The sequence below is a fragment of the Manis pentadactyla genome, chromosome 12, assembly GCF_030020395.1.
Source record: "Manis pentadactyla isolate mManPen7 chromosome 12, mManPen7.hap1, whole genome shotgun sequence".
In the NCBI taxonomy this organism is placed as follows: Eukaryota; Metazoa; Chordata; class Mammalia; order Pholidota; family Manidae; genus Manis; species Manis pentadactyla.
This window is the reverse complement of record NC_080030.1, coordinates 99,587,413-99,608,144: the sequence shown is the minus strand read 5'-3', so window position 1 is coordinate 99,608,144 and position 20,732 is coordinate 99,587,413. Positions and strand designations below refer to the sequence as shown.

Genomic DNA, 20,732 nt, shown 5'->3' with positions numbered 1-20,732 from the left:
GGTTCATTTGATAGTCATTTGACATTTGTTTAGTACCTACTCTGTACCAGACCCTGTTCAGTGTGAGGAATACAGCAGTGAGCAGAACAGATACAAATTCCTGTCCTCATAGAATTTACATTTAATTATGTCAGCAAGTCTCTGGTTTGATTTCATTGGCATCCTAATATATTCAGCAATATAGTCCCATCATAACACTCCATGCAGAGAGATAACCTAATTCTGAGTAGCATCCTACTTTCCTTTCCTTGGGGACCTGACTCCAACCCTTAATGTAAGCCCTGGGGGAGTTCTCAGTTCAGACGTCCTGTTAATTTGCATATTTTGACAAGAGCTGGAATTATGCACTTGTGATTCAGGCTGTATTTCCATGGTGATTCCCAAGGGTGACCACCAATTGTGCCTGGCTGGTGGAGTGCCTCTGCCTTCTGTTCGCTCTGAGGGCTCGAGCAGCCCCAGGTCAGGACCGGGCAAAGCAGCTGGCAAGGGCTGGGTGCTCCTTCAATGGTGAAGCCAAACTCTAAATGTGGGAATTCAAGGAAGGCTTTCGTACAGTAATCCCCACAGCCCCCTACACTTAATGTAACTTCTAACATTACTTTTTCATGCTGCCAGAAATACGGTGGGATTTCCATGAAAATGAGGTTTTCACTTTTAAAATATTTTAACAGGCAGTAAGCAGAATTGCTACCATAATTGTTGAAGCTCATAGACATAAGGAGGCAGATGAAAATTTCTTGGCACCGCTAGAAAAAGAAATACCTGGGCTGTAAATCATTGAGTTATAGGCACTTGTTAAGTCTCAGATGGAAATCCTGGAGCAGCCTGCCACCTTCAGGAGAACTTCCTAACTAACCTCCCAGAGAACATTGGTGTGTTAGCCTTTACAATTCCAAATATCAATCCCAGTAAAAATGTTTCATATTTTTGCTACGATTAAGCATTATATTTAATAATTGCATTAGTCTTCGTTGAACAAAATTACCCCTTCCTTTACTTTGATTCTTTAAGAAAAAATTAGTACTTCAAGTATATTTACCTCAATTCTGTTCTTGCTTTTCACTGGTTAAAAACAATGAACACTTTGCTAAGGACATCTCATCTGACAACCGATCTGGCTGTCACAGTCTGTGAAAAATACCTCAAACTTCGGAACCCCTGCTACTTCTTGGTGGGCCCTTTTATTATGGATTAATGATAGTATTTCTAAAGAATCTTAAGTAAGAGTAGCAACGCAGTGATCCATTCAGAATTGGGGGGTGGGGAGAGGGCGGGAAAAGGCAGAGAGAATATGTAACAACACTCGTTTTGTTTCTCATGTCTTATTGGCTGTTCTTTTCATTGAATTACAGGGAAGTCTCCAGGGTTTGTGAAGAATGAAGAAGGCAGGACAAAGGGGAAATAGGCTAGAGAATGACGCGGTGACTCTGCACTTAATACTAGGAAAAAATATTTAATATCAAATTAGTATCAAAACTCAAGAGAAGAAAAAATAAAATAAATAAATAAAAATAAAAAATTCAAGAGAAGAAAAAGGGTGGTATAGCTGTTATCGACAAAGGATGGCATAAATGAAATCCACACCATCTAGGAACGGGATATAAAATACGGAAAAAGAGACCACGGTGGGGCAGAAATGTGTTAGGCAAGAGGGAAATGAGGGAACTTTAAATAAGTGACTGAGAACAAACGTTCATGGAGAATGAATACACTTTCATTATATTCCTTTCACTCAAGCAGGACAGCGCAATCTTAGAACCTTTTTTTCCTTTATAAGGTGCAATTACAAGTAGTTAACATTTTAGTGGCTTCCTCTTCCGCGGCTCTAATCTGTGAAAGGACGTCCAGATCAATTTCTTTAGGACTGTGATTCCCCGCTCAGCGTGCAACTTTGGAATCACGTGGGGAGCTCGAACCGGGGCGGGTTCGCACTTCGAAGGAATTAAACCCGAACGTCTGCGGTGGGCGGTGCAGGGAACTGTGTTAAAGCTGCGCGTCCCTCTCCGGGGTTTCCAGGGGTCCCCAGAGCCGAGACCCTCCGCGGGCTTGAGACTTAGGCTCCGCCCCTCCGCGGGCCCCGGCGGTCGCTGTCCCAAGACGCGGCGTGCGCCCTCCCGCTCGCTAGGGGGCGAGCCGCGCGCGCTTAGCGGCCGTTTTTCGCCGGGTGGCCGGTCGACCTCTCAGGTGCGCATGCTCGCTGCGTCCCGGAGGGCGTCCGCGCCGGCTTCTCCCCACGTGTGGCGCGAGCCAGAGGGCATCATGTTGTGAGGACATGGGGGCCGCGGTGACTCGCCTAATAAGGAATTTCAACCTGGAGAACCGTGCTGAACGGGAGATCAGCAAGATGAAGCCCTCGCGGGCCCCCAGGCACCCCTCGACCAAGAACCGCCTGCGGGAGCAGATGAGTCGTAAGTGGTGCGAGGCGCGTGGGGGCGCGGGCGCGGGCTCCCGTGCGGGCTGGGAGGCTACCGCCGGCGACCTCGGCCCGGCGACCCGGGGGGCCGCGGAGGGCTCGGCCAGCCGAGCGCGGAGAGGCGTGGCTCCCGGGCCGGTGACCTTGAGACGGCGCCCCTGCGCCCGCGGCGGAGTCCCGGAGGGCGGAGGCCTGTGTCCCCGCCGCGCGGGTCCCCGCGGGCTTCTGTCTTTATCTCGGAGCGGCTTGGTGCAGGGAATCAAAATCAGAAGGGATCGCGCGCAGCGGCAATTTTCCCTGCGCGTCTTCACAGGCGGACTGCGAGCCTGACAGCACTGTAACTGTCCTTCCTGTCCGATTGTGTGTTGGACAAAAACATTAAAAGTGACTTGTGTTCAGTGCTTGGGATCTTAGAGGAAATTTTCTTTGGCTTTAATATTATGACATTCATTTTCTTTCCTTAGGCCATCCAGAAATTGAGGGAGAAATTTCTAGAAAAGATGACAGACTGTTGTCCTTCCTAAAAGATGTATATGTGGATTCCAAAGATCCGGCGCCTTCTGTGCAGGTAGTGTGTGTTTGGATTAAGTAAAGAACTTAGCCTTTTTGGTCTCTAGGAAAATGGTCGAGAGAAGTGTGGCAGATAGTACAGGGGAGGGAGTGCTCTGCACGGGTAAAATTGTCAGTGTGATTTTTCCGAGCAGTAGGTGTCAACAGTGGGTTTAAAATATTCAGTGAACCATTTGTAAACAGATAATGCTGTCATCCAGGCTGTTGTTCCATTTGAAGAGCACAAGCAGAATAGATTTAAGAAAATTCTTACAGGGCTAAGATGTTCAGAATGGTAAATCAGCATAGACCTCAACTTAAAAGTCACCGGGCTGCATTAGCCCCTGATGAGAGTTAGCTTGTCCTTTGAAGCTTTGAATCCAGGCATTGTGTACTTCTCTAGGTTAACGGGTCCTAGATGGCATCTTTTTCAATATAAGGCTATTTTTATATACATTGAAAATCTGTATACCTTAGCTAGGTCTTTTGGCTAACTTGCTGCAGCTTCTATTTAAGTACTTCCTGCTTCACTTTGCACTTTGACGTTATGGAGATGGCTTAAATCTCGCTAACCAACCTCTGGTAACTTCCGACTTTTCTTCCGTAGCTTATTCAGCGCAGCCCTCATAGAATTGAAGAGATTTGGGGCTTTGCTCTGGATTAGGCTTTGGCTATGTTGTTGCTGGTTTCATCTTCCATCCAGACCCCTAAAACTTTATCCATATCAGCAATAAAGCTTTTACTTCCTTACCATTCATGTGTTCACTGGAGTAGCCCTTTTAATTTCCTTCAAGAACTTTTCCTTTGTGTTCACAGCTTGGCTAACTGACTCTAGAGGCCTAGCTTTTGGTCTCTCATGACTTTTGACACTTCAGCTTAATCATTTCTAGCTTTTGACTTAAAGTGAGGGACATGGGATTTTTCCTTTCCCCTGAACATTTTAGAGGGCATTGTAGGGTCATTATTGGCTTAATTTCAGTATTGTCTTATATTAGGGAATATGGAGGCCTAAGGAGATGGGGAATGGCTGGATCATGGAGCAGCCAGAACACACACAGCTTTTATCAATTAAGTTCACCTTGTTGTAGGGGCAAAGCAAAACAGCTGCAATAGTAACATCAAAGATCAGCGATCACAGATCACCTTAACAAATCTAATAGTAATGAAAAATGTTTGAAATACTTCAAGAATTACCACAATGTGACACCACAAGTGAGCAAATGCTATTGGAAAAATGGCACCAGTAGACTTGCTCACACAGGGTCACCACAAACCAATTTTTAAAAAATGCACTATTTGCGACGTGTAATAAAGCGAAGTGCAATAAAACAGGGTGTGCCTGTGTAATACATAAAGAGATATACAGTGGTGTTAAAAATTCATTTTAATTAGTTTTTCAGTGGATTCTCTTTATTTTTCTAAAGATGCTTGTATTTATCAGTTTGCAGTTAAAATTTTCCTTTCTAGTACTTTTACTTAATTCTTGTGTTTTCTATAGCATTAACAGAGCACTGAAAGTTGGTATTGTTTCCTGTTCTTTACTCACATAGGTGGCCTCTGATGTCCATTAATTATAATGAAATGATATGGTTTCTGATTAAAAACTACTTGTATCACATTTGGGACATTTCCTTGTATTTTCAATTTGTTTAGAGATTTTTTTTTTTTTGGTCAGGAGAGGATGTTTAATTTTATCAGATATTTTTTCTATCATAATAGTATTAGTTTTAGTATTAAATATTAAATGCTAACCAGAAGGGAAATTGGAATAAAAGTATATCTGGGGTGGAAGGAGGATCTCCCTGGGAATGGGAAAATAAGCTTTGAGTTTAGGGAAGGAAAGCAGTTAGGAGGAAGGTGTCAGGGCAGAGTTACAATATACAGGCAGGAGAGTGTGTGACGTCCTTGGACGATGGTTAGAATGTAGTACCATTAGGGGAGAACGTAGGATGAATTGGGAGAAATGGGGTGGGATAACGGGTGATGGGGCCTCTTACATGTCTTGTGAAGAATTTGGGTTTTATCCTGAGGAAGTCAGTGAAGAGTTTCATGTCAAAAAGTGACGTCAGATATGCTTTACAATGGGACCAGTTTTGAGAGTGGGCTGGGAGAGAGCAAAATGCTTTTATCCAGTTAGAGGAGACCAGTTAGGAAGCTTTTGCAGTAATTCCTGCAAAGGACATGGGTATGGACGACGGTGATTTAGTGCCTGGGAGAGAAGTGATAGGTTCAATCAAGAGGGACTTAGAAGGCAGTGTCAACAGAATTTGGTCCCTGATTGGATTGTAGTGAGGGAGAAGGAGATGTCGGATACAGCAAGAGAAGCTTTGAGTTTTGGAATGGATGGGGGAGGTGGGTGGTGGTGGGCCCTGAGAGAATATGGGGATAGAACTGGATTTTCTTAGGCAAGGGATAATTTCAGTTTTAGACATGTTGATTTTGAGGCGCTTGTAGATTTTCCAAGTAGAGAGATGCTTATTAGGCATTTGAGAATTTAAGGCTGGAAGTCAGGAGAAAGGTCTAGGTTTGAGATTTGAAAATCATTAACATGTAGGTAGTAACTGAAGTTCAGGGGATGTGTGGGATTACTTAGAAAGAATGTATGGAGTGAAGAGAGGGCCCGGGCCAGAACTTAGGACACACTAACATTTAAGGGGCAGCTGGCGGGAAACAGCCCACAAAAAAAACAAAGAAGGAACCACTGGAGAGGCAGACAGAAACCTAGGAGAGGGCTGGCCTGGGAACCAAGGGGAAAGATAGTGGTGCGGACACAGGAGTGGTCAGCAGCATCAGATGCTGTAGTGAATTCACGTAAGTGTCTTCTAGAGTAAGTGTCTTCTAGAGTAAGATCTATCTAATTCTCTGGATCAGACATCACAAGTATCTTTTAAAGCTTCACTAAAAAAAAGGAAACTGGTCATCACAAAGGAAGTATTAATTTTGGGTTTGGTGGGTGTTTTTAAAAGTAGTGACTACAGCATTTTTCTATTTTGACCCAACATCCGTGGTGGACAGGGTGCAGTTGAAAGGGAAAGGGGAGAAAGTGATTGGCATAGGCGGGGCGCAGGGAAAGGGGAGAGAGTGATTGGCATAGGCGGGGCGCAGGGAAAGGGGAGAAAGTGATTGGCATAGGCGGGGCGCAGGAGTGAGGGACGGAGCACAGCTGCCGTGCTCGCACTTGGGGCGGCCAGCAGAGGGAATGGCGGGTGTGTGTAGGTTGTTTTATTTATATTTGTTGGGGTATCGGAGGCATTGGTTTATTTTCTCTGAAAAGGTAAGATCTTTAACAATATTTGAACTCATTCAAGGTATTTGGGGGCACTGAATGTGAAATACAAAACTAAGAAACAGAATGGAAAATTACCAAGTAAGCTGTTAGGGCCAAATCAAAATCCTTCACTTCTAAAGCAGTTTCTAATCAAATCGATTCATTTTTCTTTTAATATACATGAAATAATATGGTGAGTGGATGGTATATATTTGATTATTATTTTCCAAACTACCTGAATTTCTTAATGATTAATTGAGCTGTAATTAGGAAATGGCAGTGTGGTAAATGCCATTAAACTTTGGCTCATTGTAATATGAAAATGTAGTTTGGAGAAGCACGTGTAGCGTTTATTTGAAGAAGAATGGAGATTTGAGAAGCATGTAAGTAGATGTCACACCTATTCTCTCATCTTGAAAGCCTTTTTCTTTGTTTCTATTTTTTTGGTACTAGGTGAAAGATGCTGGAACTCCTCAAGAGCCAAAGGAATTCAGGTTGCTAAAAGGCCAACACTTTGACACGATGAATATGAACATTCCCAGAGGCAAAATTTCCATTGAAGAGGCATTGACACTTCTCAATAATCATAAACTTTATCCAGAAAAATGTACTGCTGAGAAAATAGCAGAAGAATACCATCTAGAACTGAAAGACGTAAATTCCCTTCTCAAATATTTTGTTACCTTTGAAGTCAAAATCTTTCCTCCTGTAGACAAGAAAGCAATACAATCAAAATGAAGAAAATCTTGGAATTACTTTTACTATATATACTCCCATTCCCATACCTTGTTTCTTATTTTTAGCATATATAAATTAATGTTTAAAGCTTCCTCTTTGTGAAAGCATGCTATTTATTGAGCTCTGCTGAATTGTTAGGATGGCTGGTTGAATGAATTTTGTTTTTTTTTTTAAATTTGGTTTAGGCATATATTCATATGAAATACCAGCATGATTAATCACATGTATCAATATATTACAAATAAAAGAGTTCATGCATTATTTTAGGCACACCATATCATCAGCTTTTAAATTGGTCATACGGCTTCTTGGGAAATGTCCTGAGTTTAACGTTCAGAGTTCTTCTTTCCAACTCAGGTAGTTAGTTTATTCTTGCTCCAGGACAGTGGAAGTACTAGCTCTCCTGCTCTTAACACTGACATTTTCTTGCTAGGGAGATGGATACTTGACAGTAAGGCAGAGTAACTGTTTCATAAAGCAGACAGGACACTGGAAACAAAATTAACAGAAAATACGTTTTTATTACTCCATGTAATATGAACTGGAACTTACTTTGGTTTGAATTGGTTTTACATATGGAATAACTTAAATTGTAAAAATGAGCTGGAGTTTATATAATTTTAGCCATCTGCTTTGACAAATGAACATGTAAGTCAAAAAGCCTTCAGAGAGGTGGTGAAAGCCTTCAGAGAGGTGGTGATGGGAGCTACCTGAAAAAATTCCTTCGCTCCAGACTTGAGAAGTACAGGAAAATTTTAAAGAGAGGTTGATTCAACCATGGCAAATGAAATTTGGTGACCAAAGATACATACATTTTCTTAATCCAATGCTGGTTGAAAGAAGAGGGAAAAATAGCAAGTAGAAGCATAAAATGTGATCCTTTTTTTTTTTTGAGAATGCATATCTTATATTTATTGATCAAATGGTTGTTAACAACAATAAAATTATAAAATTCTGTATAGGGGACTCAATGCACAATCATTAATCAACCCCAAGTCTAATTCTCAACAGTCTCCAATCTTCTAAAGTATAATGATCAAGTTCTTACATGGTGAACAAATTCTTACATAGTGAATAAGTTCTTACATGGTAAACAGTGCAAGGGCAGTCATCACAGAAACTTTCAGTTTTGATCACTCATTATGAACCATAAACAATCACGTCAAATATGAATATTCATTTGATTTTTATACTTGATTTATATGTGGATCCCACATTTCTCCCTTTATTATTATTATTATTTTTAATAAAATGCTGAAGTGGTAGGTAGATGTAAGATAGAGGTAGAAAACTTAGTGTTGTAAGAGAGCAAATGTAGATGATCAGGTGTGTGCCTGTAGACTATGTGTTAATCCAAGCTAGACAAGGGCAATAAAACATCCACGGATGCAGAAGATTTCTCTCAAAACGGGGGGAGAGTTTCTAAGCCTCACCTCTGTTGAGCCCCAATTTCTCACCTGATGGCCCCCCTGCGACTGTGCCTGTCTTAGGTTGTTCCTCCCTTGAGGAATCTTACCCGTCTCTGGCTAACCAGTCATCTTCCGGGGCCATACAGGGAGATGTAAAGTTCGTAAGTGAGAGAGAAGCCATATTGTTTGAAAAGGTTAGCTTTTTACTTTGCATATTTATGCCCTGTGGCTTCTATGCCCAGCATTTGACTTGAGGTATCTTTAGCACTTGGAGGAATTATGATACTCGGTAAATTCGATATGAGGCACAAATTCTATTTAAGGGTTGTAATTAGGAAGGAAGAAGAAAAGCTATAGAGGTAGCAGACAGAAGAAAACATGGGAAGATTATTTCTTTGACATATCTTCTTTTAGAGTAATTTAAGCATGTATAGGTTTTAAACTACTAATTAAATTGCACACACACATTAACATAATAGGAATACAGTTACATAACCAAAGCAGATCTATAATTACCAGCCATCTCCAGTGAGGCCAAAAAAACCAGTTAGGCACCCTAGGCATTTGTGAAAATTTGTCTATGATATGATGGATATTGTCCAACTGTACTTGAACAGTCTGAGAGAAATCAGACAAATTAAGACAGCCCATTCCTGGGAACTGTTCACATCCCATATGTTCTTTTAACAGTAGATACTCTGTAGTTGTAAGATTTTGGAGCACTAGAACTTGCCCTTCTCCTAATTCTTGGTTGAGTTCCAACAGTGTAGATCCAGTCAAATTTGTTGTTTTACTGTATGCACAGGCCAGCTTAGATATCTCCTCCTTCATTCCCATGGCAAGTCCAGGAACCGGTGGGATGAATGCAGCTACAACTGCAGCATCGCCTGGATCTTTGTTGAGGTTTTTTGATGATCATCTTCTGGTATGACTCTTCCAGAGAGTGCTGATGTTGGAAGTTCTTCTTCATATCGTATCTTAGTTCATTTTCTGGGTAGGCAAATTAGGCTTTGATCCTCTGTATAAATACAAACAGACCCTTTGCCCACACTTTGATCTGCCCTTTATACCATTATGTAGAACTCATTGGAGGTCACCACACAGGAACTGCTTTTTTTTTTTTCTTTTTTTGTTATCTTTAATCTACACCTACATGAAGTATATTATGTTTACTAGGCTCTCCCCTATACCAGGTCCCTGCTATAAACCCCTTTACAGTCACTGTACATCAGCATAGCTAAATGTTGTAGAATCACTACTTGTCTTCTCTGTGTTGTAGAGCCCTCCCCTTTTTCCCACCCCCCCCATGCATGCTGATCTTAACAGCCCCCTTCTGCCTCCTCCCCCTTATTCCTCCCTACCCACCCATCCTCCCCAGTCCCTTTCCCTTTGGTACCTGTTAGTCCATTCTTTGGTTCTGTGATTCCGCTGCTGTTTTGTTCCTTCAGTTTTTCCTTTGTTCTTATACTCCACAGATGAGTGAAATGATTTGGTATTTCTCTTTCTCCGCTTGGCTTATTTCACTGAGCATAATACCCTCCAGCTCCATCCATGTTGCTGCAAATGGTAGGATTTGCCCTCTTCTTCTGGCTGAGTAGTATTCCATTGTGTATATGTACCACATCTTCTGTATCCATTCATCTACTGATGGACATTTAGGTTGTTTCCAATTCTTGGCTATTGTAAATAGTGCTGCGATAAACATAGGGGTGCATTGGTCTTTCTCAAACTTGATTGCTGCATTCTTAGGGTAAATTCCTAGGAGTGCAATTCCTGGGTCAAATGGTAAGTCTGTTTTGAGCATTTTGATGAACCTCCATACTGCTTTCCACAATGGTTGAACTAGTTTACATTCCCACCAGCAGTGTAGGGGGGTTCCCTTTTCTCCACAGCCTCGCCAACATTTGTTGTTGTTTGTCTTTTGGATGGCAGCCATCCTTACTGGTGTGAGGTGATACCTCATTGTAGTTTTAATTTGCATTTCTCTGATAATTAGCGATGTGGAGCATCTTTTCATGTGTCTGTTGGCCATCTGTATTTCTTTTTTGGAGAACTGTCTGTTCAGTTCCTCTGTCCAATTTTTAATTGGATTATTTGATTTTTGTTTGTTGAAGTGTGTGAGTTCTATATATTTGGGACGTCAGGCCTTTATTGGATCTGTCATTTACAAATATATTCTCCCATACTGTAGGGTTCCTTTTTGTTCTATTGATGGTGTCTTTTGCTGTACAGAAGCTTTTCAGCTTAATATAGTCCCACTTATTCATTTTTGCTGTTGTTTTCCTTGCCTGGGGAGATATGTTCAAGAAGAGGTCACTCATGTTTATGTCTATGAGGTTTTTGCCTATGTTTTTTTCCACGAGTTTAATGGTTTCATGGCTTACATTCAAGTCTTTGATCCATTTTGAATTTACTTTTGTATATGGGGTTAGACAATGGTCCAGTTTCATTCTCCTACATGTAACTGTCCAGTTTTGCCAGCACCATCTGTTGAATAGACTGTCATTTCGCCATTGTATGTCCATGGTTCCTTTATCAAATATTAATTGACCATATATGTTTGGGTTAATGTCTGGAGTCTCTAGTCTGTTCCACTGGTCTGTGGCTCTGTTCTTGTGCCAGTACCAAATTGTCTTCATTAATATGGCTTTATAGTAGAGCTTGAAATTGGGAAGTGAGATCCCCCCTACTTTATTCTTCTTTCTCAGGATTGCTTTGGCTATTCGGGGTCTTTGGTGTTTCCATATGGATTTTTGAATTATTTGTTCCAGTTCATTAATGAATGTTGCTGGTAATTTGATAGGGATTGCATCAAATCTGTATATTGCTTTGGGCAGGATGGCCATTTTGACAATATTAATTCTTCCTAGCCACGAGCATGGGATGAGTTTCCATCTGTTAGTGTCTCCTTTAATTTCTCTTAAGAGTGATTTGTAGTTTTCAGAGTATAGGTCATTCACTTCTTTGGTTAGATTTATTCCTAGGTATTTTATTCTTTTTGATGCAATTGTGAATGGAATTGTTTTCCTGATTTCTCTTTCTATTGGTTCATTGTTAGTGTATAGGAAAGCCACAGATTTCTGTGTGTTGATTTTGTATCCTGCAACTTTGCTGTATTCCGATATCAGTTCTAGTAGTTTTGGGGTGGAGTCTTTGGGGTTTTTTATGTACAATATCATGTTATCTGTTAATAGTGACAGTTTAACTTCTTCTTTACCAATCTGGATTCCTTGTATTTCTTTGTTTTGTCTGATTGCCGTGGCTAGGACCTCCAGTACTATGTTAAATAAGAGTGGAGATAGTGGGCATCCCTGTCTAGTTCCCGATCTCAGAGGAAATGCTTTCAGCTTCTCGCTGTTCAATATAATGTTGGCTGTGGGTTTATCATAGATGGCCTTTATTATGTTGAGGTACTTGCCCTCTATTCCCATTTTGCTGAGAGTTTTTATCATGAATGGATGTTGAACTTTGTCAAATGCTTTTTCAGCATCTTTGGAGATGATCATGTGGTTTTTGTCTTTCTTTTTGTTGATGTGGTGGATGACGTTGATGGATTTTCAAATGTTGTACCATCCTTGCATCCCTGGGATGAATCCCACTTGGTCATGGTGTATGATCCTTTTGATATACTTTTGTATTCGGTTTGCTAATATTTTATTAAGTATTTTTGCATCTACATTCATCAGGGATATTGGTCTGTAATTTTCTTTTTTGGCGGGGTCTTTGCTTGGTTTTGGTATTAGGGTGATGTTGGCTTCATAGAATGAGTTTGGGAGTATTCCCTCCTCTTCTTTTTTTTGGAAAACTTTAAGGAGAATGGGTATTATGTCTTCTCTGTGTGTCTGATAAAATTCCGAGGTAAATCCGTCCGGCCCGGGTGTTTTGTTCTTGGGTAGTTTTTTGATTACCGTTTCAATTTCTTTGCTCATAATTGGTTTGTTTAACTTTTGTGTTTCTTCCTTGGTCAGTCTTGGAAGGTTGTATTTTTCTAGGAAGTTGTCCATTTCTTCTAGGTTTTCCAGCTTGTTGGCATATAGGTTTTCACAGTAGTCTTTAGTAATTCTTTGTATTTCTGTGGAGTCTGTCGTGTTTTTTCCGTTCTCATTTGTGATTCTGTTGATTTGTGTTGATTCTCTTTTTCTCTTAATAAGTTTGGCTAGAGGCTTATCTATTTTGTTTATTTTCTCAAAGAACCAGCTCTTGGTTTCATTGATTTTTGCTACTGTTTTATTCTTCTCAATTTGTTTATTTCTTCTCTGATCTTTATTATGTCCCTCCTTCTGCTGACTTTAGGCCTCATTTGTTCTTCTTTTTCCAATTTCGATAATTGTGATGTTAGACTATTCATTTGGGATTGTTCTTGTTTCTTCAAGTATGCCTGGATCGCTATATACTTTCCTCTTAAGACTGCTTTCGCTGCGTCCCACAGAAGTTGGGGCTTTGTGTTATTGTTGTCATTTGTTTCCATATATTCCTTGATCTCTATTTTAATTTGTTCTTTGATCCATTGATTATTTAGGAGCATGTTGTTAAGCCTCCATGTGTTTGTGATCGTTTTTGTTTTCTTTGTAGAATTTATTTCTAGCTTTATACCTTTGTGGTCTGAAAAGTTGGTTGGTAGAATTTCAATATTTTGGATTTTGCTGAGGCTCTTTTTGTGGGCTAGTATGTGGTCTATTCTGGAGAATGTTCCATGTGCACTTGAGAAGAATGTATATCCTGTTGCTTTTGGATGTAGAGTTCTATAGATGTCTATTAGGTCCATCTGCTCTACTGTGTTGTTCAGTGCTTCCGTGTCCTTACTTATTTTCTGCCCGGTGGATCTATCCTTTGGGGTGAGTGGTGTGTTGAAGTATCCTAGAATGAATGCATTGCAGTCTATTTCCCCCTTTAGTTCTGTTAGTATTTGTTTCACATATGCTGGTGCTCCTGTGTTGGGTGCATATATATTTAGAATGGTTATATCCTCTTGTTGGACTGAGCCCTTTATCATTATGTAGTGTCCTTCTTTATCTCTTGTTACTTTCTTTGTTTTGAAGTCTATTTTGTCTGATAGTAGTACTGCAACCCCTGCTTTCTTCTCACTGTTGTTTGCCTGAAATATGTTTTTCCATCCTTTGACTTTTAGTCTGTACATGTCTTTGGGTTTGAGGTGAGTTTCTTGTAAGCAGCATATAGATGGGTCTTGCTTTTTTATCCATTCTATTACTCTGTGTCTTTTGATTGGTGCATTCATCCATTTACATTTAGGGTGACTAATGAAAGATATGTACTTATTGCCATTGCAGGCTTTAAATTCGTGGTTACCAAAGGTTCAAGGTTAGCCTCTTTAGTATCTTACTGCCTAACTTAGCTCGCTTATTGAGCTGTTACATACACTGTCTGGAGATTCTTTTCTTCTCTCCCTTCTTATTCCTCCTCCTCTATTCTTCATATGTTGGGTGTTTTGTTCTGTGCTTTTTCTAGGAGTGCTCCCATCTAGAGCAGTCCCTGTAAGATGTCCTGTAGAGGTGGTTTGTGGGAAGCAAATTTCCTCAGCTTTTGTTTGTCTGGGAATTGTTTAGTCCCGCCATCATATTTAAATGATAGTCGTGCTGGATACAGTATCCTTGGTTCAAGGCCCTTCTGTTTCATTGCATTAAATATATCATGCCATTCTCTTCTGGCCTGTAGGGTTTCTGTCGAGAAGTCTGATGTTAGCCTGATGGGTTTTCCTTTATAGGTGACCTTTTTCTCTCTAGCTGCCTTTAAAACTCTTTCCTTGTCCTTGATGTTTGCCATTTTAATTATTATGTGTCTTGGTGTTGTCCTCCTTGGATCCTTTCTGTTGGGGGTTCTGTGTATTTCCGTGGTGTGTTCGATTATTTCCTCTCCCAGTGTGGGGAAGTTTTCAGCAATTATTTCTTCCAAGATACTTTCCGTCCCTTTTCCTCTCTCTTCTTCTTCTGGGATCCCTATAATATGGATATTGTCCCTTTTGGATTGGTCACACAGTTCTCTTAATATTGTTTCATTCCTGGAGATCCTTTTGTCTCTCTTTATGTCAGCTTCTATGCGTTCCTGTTCTCTGGTTTCAATTCCATCAGTGGCCTCTTGCATTCTATCCATTCTGCTTATAAACCCTTCCAGAGTTTGTTTCATTTCTGCGATCTCCTTTCTGGCATCTGTGATCTCCCTCCGGACTTCATCCCATTTTTCTTGCGTATTTCTCTGCATCTCTGTCAGCATGTTTATGATTCTTATTTTGAATTCTTTTTCAGGAAGACTTGTTAAGTCTGTCTCCTTCTCTGGTGTTGTCTCTGTGATCTTTGTCTGCCTGTAGCTTTGCCTTTTCATGGTGATAGGAATAGTCTGCAGAGCTGGGACGAGTGACGGCTGGAAGGACTTCCTTTCTTGTTGGTTTGTGGCCCTCCTCTCCTGGGAGAACAGCGACCTCTAGTGGCTTGTGCTGCGCAGCTGCGCGCAGACAGGGCTTCTGCTTCCTACCCGGTTGCTATGGAGTTTATCTCCGCTGTTGCTGTGGGCGTGGCCTGGCTCGGGCAGCTGCTCCAAAATGGTGGAGTCGCGTTGGAGCAGGAGCGGCTGGGAGGCTATTTATCTCCGTAAGGGGCCTCCCTGCTCCCTGCAGCCCAGGGGTTAGGGTGCCCAGAGATCCCCGGATTCCCTAACTCTGGATTAAGTGTCCCGCCCTGCCCCTTTAAGGCTTCCAAAAAGCACCCGCCAAAACAAAACGACCACAAAAAAAAAAAAAATTTAAAAAATTTAAAAAGACAAATAAATAAATAAATAATGGCCGCTCGATTTTCTTAATTCTCCGGTGCCAGCCTCAGGCCTCTGCTCACCGGTCTTGCTGCCCTGTTTCCCTAGTATTGGGGTCCCTATCCCTTTAAGACTTCCATAAAGCGCTCGCCAAAACAAAACAGAAAAAAAAAAAAATGGCCGCTCGCTTTTGTTTGTTCTCTGGTGCCAGCCTCAGGCACCCGCTCACTGGTCTTGCTGCCCTGTTTCCCTAGCATCCAGGGCCCCCTGGGCACGCACTGTGTCTGCGCTCTGGCCCGGATGGCGGGGGCTGGGTGCTCGGCAGCCCTGGGCTCCGTCTCCCTCCCGCTCTGCCTGCTCTTCTCCCGCCGGGAGCTGGGGGGCCGGGGCTTGTATCTTACCCCCTTCGCGAGGCGCTGGGTTCTCTCAGGTGCGGATGTGGTCTGGATATTGTCCTGTGTCCTCTGGTCTTTATTCTAGGAAGGGTTGTCTTTGTTATATTTTCATAGATATATGTTGTTTTGGGAGGAGATTTCCGCTGCTCTACTCACGCCGCCATCTTGGCTCCACCAAAATGTGATCCTTTTTATAGGTACCTGGGAAATTGCTGCTTCAGCCATTAAACCAGCTTAGAAGCACAATGTGCACCAGTACTAGGGCCTTGAGTGAGGCTGTGTAAATTTAGCTCTGTCATAATACTACCTCCTTTACTTAAATCTAAGGGATACTGTGAAGATAGTAAGGTTACAAAGGACTCAACAAATATGACTTATTTTTTGGAGTTGAGAACAGAGGCCTGGGGGTGGTTTCATGGCCTCTTTAAGCTAATGCTGTTTATAACACAGCCAGGCCCAGAATTCAGGTTTTCCAAATCCTGGTGGTGTGTTTTTCCTGCTGTGCCAAAAAAGAAGCATATCTCAGAGGAGAAAGTATGACTTGTAGGAATATTGGGAATGTAGTAAGAAAAAATTCCAGGTTATCAGTGTTTTTCTGAGGGAAGATAGACATTCCCTACCTCCCAGGGGTTCCCTTGGAACTGGTATGGAAGATGCTGAGGAATTCAGAATGACAGTGGAATGAGCAAGCATTTGTGATCCTTGGGGAAAAAAATGGAGATGGGAAAATTTTAAGCTTGAGTTCAGCAGTTGCATTATGTGAGTAAACTATACCTCGTTTATGTTTGGCTCTAAACAGTTCTTTTGAGAAAGCAACTCTATAAAATCGCATTTTTAAAAACTGGTAAGTTAATCAAATTTTTTCCTTTTCAAATAAAGGTCAACACTTGAATCATTAATACTGCTTTTTCTGATCCTTATTCAGATCTACACTGGTTAGATGTCTGTAAATACAGCTATTGTTACATTGTCTCACATGTAACAATACTTCCCACATCATTCATTGGACTATTAATGCTTTCTCTCACATGTTGGAAGACACTTGGGTAGTTGTCACAGGAAGCAAGTTTAGATTTCAGAAAGCTTGGATGTAGATATCCGCATCACCACTAGCCATGTGATCTTGGCTGTGTCTTCAACTGTGAGATGTAATAATTACTAATATCTTAAGAGCAATTACACTACTAGGCTCTGATGTAGGTGCTGTACATGTATTAACTTGCTTAAACTTTACCACAGAGGTTTGAGGATAAATACTGTTAACCATATTTTACAGGGAAAATTGAAGCATGGACATGTAAAGTAACTTAAGAGATAACTGAGTTAAGTGTCGGAACCTAGATTTAAACCTTAGTATGTTTCAAAACCATGAGCTCCTAACTGCTGTGTTGATTCTCTGAGATTAGAGGAATTAAGGTGGCGTACCACTGAAATGTCTTAGATAAACTAGAAGGTAGGGTCATTCTTACCATAAAAAGCACTAATGTAGGTCTTGAAGGTCACCTGGAATCTAAATGCACGTCTTAGCCCCACTGTCAATATGTAGTATCTCAGTACGAACCACTCAGGAATGACTCCTGTCTCCCAGAGGGCTTTGCTTGGCCCCAAGTAATGCTTGTTTTTGTTCATACATTCCCTCCTCATGCCTTTAAACACACATACTGCCAAGACGAGGGTGGGGCACCACTGAACAATCAGTGGTAGTGTGAGGAGGAAGCTTCTGTACCCACATGAGGAGGGATTGAAAATGCCTCAGTGCACCCTGAATCGGGGTGGTGCTTCAAGATAGCTTGCTGGGTGCAAGCTGGAAGTATATAAGAAACGAGCATGTATATAGGATTAAAATGGTTTTATGCATCTTAAATAGTCATCACTCACTGTTTTGACAGCTACTCGGTCCTGATAAACACCCATCCATTAGTTTGAGAGAAGGAATGTTTATCTGGATGCTCCATTTCTTCTGCTTTAGGAATAATAAGACCAATTACTTAGAGAAGGAGAAATGATGAAATACCAGAAGTACTTGGATCTCAATCCTTATATAAAAACCAAAGCTTTACATTCAGAGCATTTGGGCCACTAATACCATGGCTTTTCTTTGTCATTGAACTCTAACAATACAACTATGTCTTGGGAGAGCAGGTGAGTAGAATTGTAGTCAGGGCACTCACCAGGTAGAAGAACAGAATCCTGAAGAGCAGAGATGAAGTTCTGTAATTTTTTTTTATGATGTTGCGAAGTGTAGTAGGTAACACCCAAATTGCTTCCTGTGAGGAAAAAGGCAACAGCTAGGTCATTATCAAAAGGAGCAATTTAGGGACAAAAATACAGTCAAAATGGGATAAGCCAGTATTTGGGAGTTAAGTAATTCTTGAGATGAAATAGGTAACAGTGTACAATCTTGATGAGTAGGAAAACTTCTTGGTTGCATGTAAGAATATACTCATTGGAAAGGTTATCTAATTGTGAAAGAAGAGAGCCACAATAATATTGCCTGACCGAAGCATGTAAACTAATACAAGAATTTATGTGTAGGATTGATTACTGACAACCACATCTGGAAATAGAGACCACTGAAGAGGAAAATAAACATTTTGTTTATTTCAAAAAGAAGCCTCAAACCTTTTCATTATTACAGAAGAATAAGTATTGAATACATTTAATAGGTATGTGTTTGGTAGTAAAAATTCTATGTGGAGATAATGATTTTGAGTAATTTTGCTCTGGTGGTATAGTTTGCAATACCTAAGTATGAAAAGTTTCACAGAGTTTTCTTTTAAAGTCTTCCTGTATTTCAAGATAAGCAGAGTACAAATCATCCACTAATTTAATTGAACTATATAATGAAGATTATTACTTTCATTTTAGAAGTATCTGTAAGTTCCTTTCATTTTTCAGTGATGATTGTTACACAACAGTATGTTTTTGTGTCATATTTAAGTTTTATTTTTCTTGTAGTTTACTTCTTTCAATATATGACATTATGACTTCACTTTATATGAGTTGGTAAGTATATAAACATGCTACTTTTTAATTACCCGAATAAGAAAAAATATAAATGGGCTCCTAGCTGTTATTTAGATTATGATTAGTGTAGGGAAAGTCTTGCATGGAGTTTGCAGCTCCCATTAACTCTATTCATTGCTCCTTAGGCCATTATGCCTTCATTACTCAATTATTTCTTATCAGTCTTCCTGCTTCCGGTGCTGGTTTACAGCTGATGCTATTGGTTCGGGTAAGGAACTTGGAAATACAAAAACCACTTAAAATTTGTCTCGTAAGAAGGAAAGGAGGGGGCAGAGAGAGATTAGTTTTGCCTGACAAACATCCGAGAAATACTGCAACTTCCCCAAAGTATATGAGTACATGAGTACCTCTGTATACCAAAGTATGAGTACCTTTGCTCCTCCTAGGTTATTTACCTTTTTGTTGTTGGTACAGCTTTTCATTTTATTTGCGGGCATGGTGCTTCCGGAGGAATAGCACTCGGTAAGAGAAAGGATTTTAAAGGGGCCAGATTAAAGAAATTCTAAAGCCTCGAAAACGGCATCCTGAACGAGGCCTCTGAACATGCTGTGTCCCCGGAGACCCCCTTTCAGGTCGGGCAAATGCGTGACCCACTTCGAATGTAGATACAAGACTAATAGTATGATTTTTGGAACCTGTCTCGTCTCAAGTGTTTCTGTAAGCAAGGAGGCGACCAACACTGAAGCCTTGCTTCACAGTCCGTGCCCGAGAGGCGGCGGCGGGTGGCCCTGCCTCCCCGCGCTCCCACCTCCGCCCCGGCCGCCGCCGCGCTCGCCGCGTCCCGCTCCGCGCGGGGCAGCGACTCGGCCGCGCGCGCTCGGCTGCAGGCCGGGCGCCGAGAGCGTGCTGGGCGCGCTCCCGCGCCTGTTCCGGGCGCGGCGGCGCGCAGCCAGCAGGCCAGCGGCGGCCGGGCCACCTCCGTGGACAGAAGCGCAGACCTGGGAGTTCAGCCGCACGGACCGGCGTCGCGGGACCTTCAGAGGGTCCCTCGGGCGGGGACGCGCCGGGTCTGGGGGCGGCGGCGGTCCCGCTGACCCCGAAGACGGTCGCGGTGGCGGAGACGGACGGGACGGGGACGCCGCGGACCGTCTGCCAGGACGCCGCCAGCCGCCCGTGCGGAGACCGCGGCCCAGGGCTGGGGGGCCGCGCCGGGGCTTGGGGGGCAGGTCGCCCATGTGACCGGCGTCCGACCGCCGCCCCAGCCTCCCCAGCTCCGGAGGGAGATTCCCCGTGGGGCTTTCCCGGGCCGATTCTTGACCTGTCGGTCAAAGTTCTGAAACAGGACGGGTAATACTTCACGCAGGGGACCCGTGTCAGTCGGACGGGAGCCCCGCCGCTCTACGGAGAGCCGCTCGGGCGCCTGTGTCGTCCAGTGGAATTCTCGAAGCAGACCGTCTGTGCCCCTTCGTGCTCGGAACTGTGGGTGTTTGCACCGCCTGGGAGACAGCCCAACCTGGAAGATCGATGTCCACTAATCGTGTGGGATGCAAACAGCCTTCCTGACCTCCATGCGCTGTACATGGCATCGCAACAGTCGGGCAATTGGTGGTGAATTCCTTCGAGTTTTCTTTTTTTTTAATTTAAAAAAAGCAAGTGGAAAATGTGTACGGTTTATTTGTTTTTGTTTTTTTTGTTTTTTGAAAGTCAACTATAGGATGATTAGACAGCACAGGGAAAGCTGCTAAATGCACTGAATCCCTAGAATGTGACTTTTGTAACTTTTTTCGTGTGTGGGCGTCTTTTGTTTTTGTTTTGGTAGGCTTGGAATTTGTTTTTTTTGGAGGAATGAACATCATTGTTTTTGTTCCGGAGGGAAGTTCTTGATGGTGTTTCTTTCCGCCCAAAATTGACTTAGATATTAAAATTTGGTACTTATCCAGAGTTAAAAAAAATGAGTAGCCGTGCTTCAATTAAAATTGCAATGAGAAAAAAAGTGGCTTTTCAAATCATTTCCTCAAATCAATTATGTTGCTAATTATTTACACTTATTCATTCACCACAAATATTTATTTATCTATTTACTGTGTGCTAGGCTGGCACTATTCTAGAAGCCGGGGATACAGCAGGGAAGATAAGGTTTCATGGAGCTTGCCGTTTTATATTAGCTGTTGTTTTGGTTATCTATTGCTCCTTTAACCATCTCAAAACCTCGCAGTTTAAGTCAATGGTTCATT

The 20,732-nt window shown here is 42.0% G+C and overlaps 1 protein-coding gene across 1 annotated transcript; it reads left to right on the top strand.

The window, feature by feature from the left end:
* Positions 1-2,183: 2,183 nt before the first annotated feature.
* On the top strand, positions 2,184-7,229 carry NDUFAF4 (NADH:ubiquinone oxidoreductase complex assembly factor 4). Its single transcript, XM_036890358.2, has 3 exons — positions 2,184-2,408; positions 2,878-2,981; positions 6,684-7,229. Exons 1-3 carry the CDS (start codon positions 2,273-2,275, stop codon positions 6,966-6,968), a joined length of 525 nt encoding a protein of 174 aa, XP_036746253.1. The 5' UTR covers positions 2,184-2,272; the 3' UTR covers positions 6,969-7,229.
* The last annotated feature ends 13,503 nt before the right edge of the window (positions 7,230-20,732 follow it).

Bases quoted from the DNA above. Each gene is read 5' to 3' on its own strand.
- NDUFAF4 (XM_036890358.2), top strand. From the start codon at position 2,273: ATGGGGGCCGCGGTGACTCGCCTAATAAGGAATTTCAACCTGGAGAAC. The intron at 2,409-2,877 runs GTAAGTGGTGCG...TTCTTTCCTTAG, and splicing joins CCTGCGGGAGCAGATGAGTC to GCCATCCAGAAATTGAGGGA. The intron at 2,982-6,683 runs GTAGTGTGTGTT...TTTTGGTACTAG, and splicing joins ATCCGGCGCCTTCTGTGCAG to GTGAAAGATGCTGGAACTCC.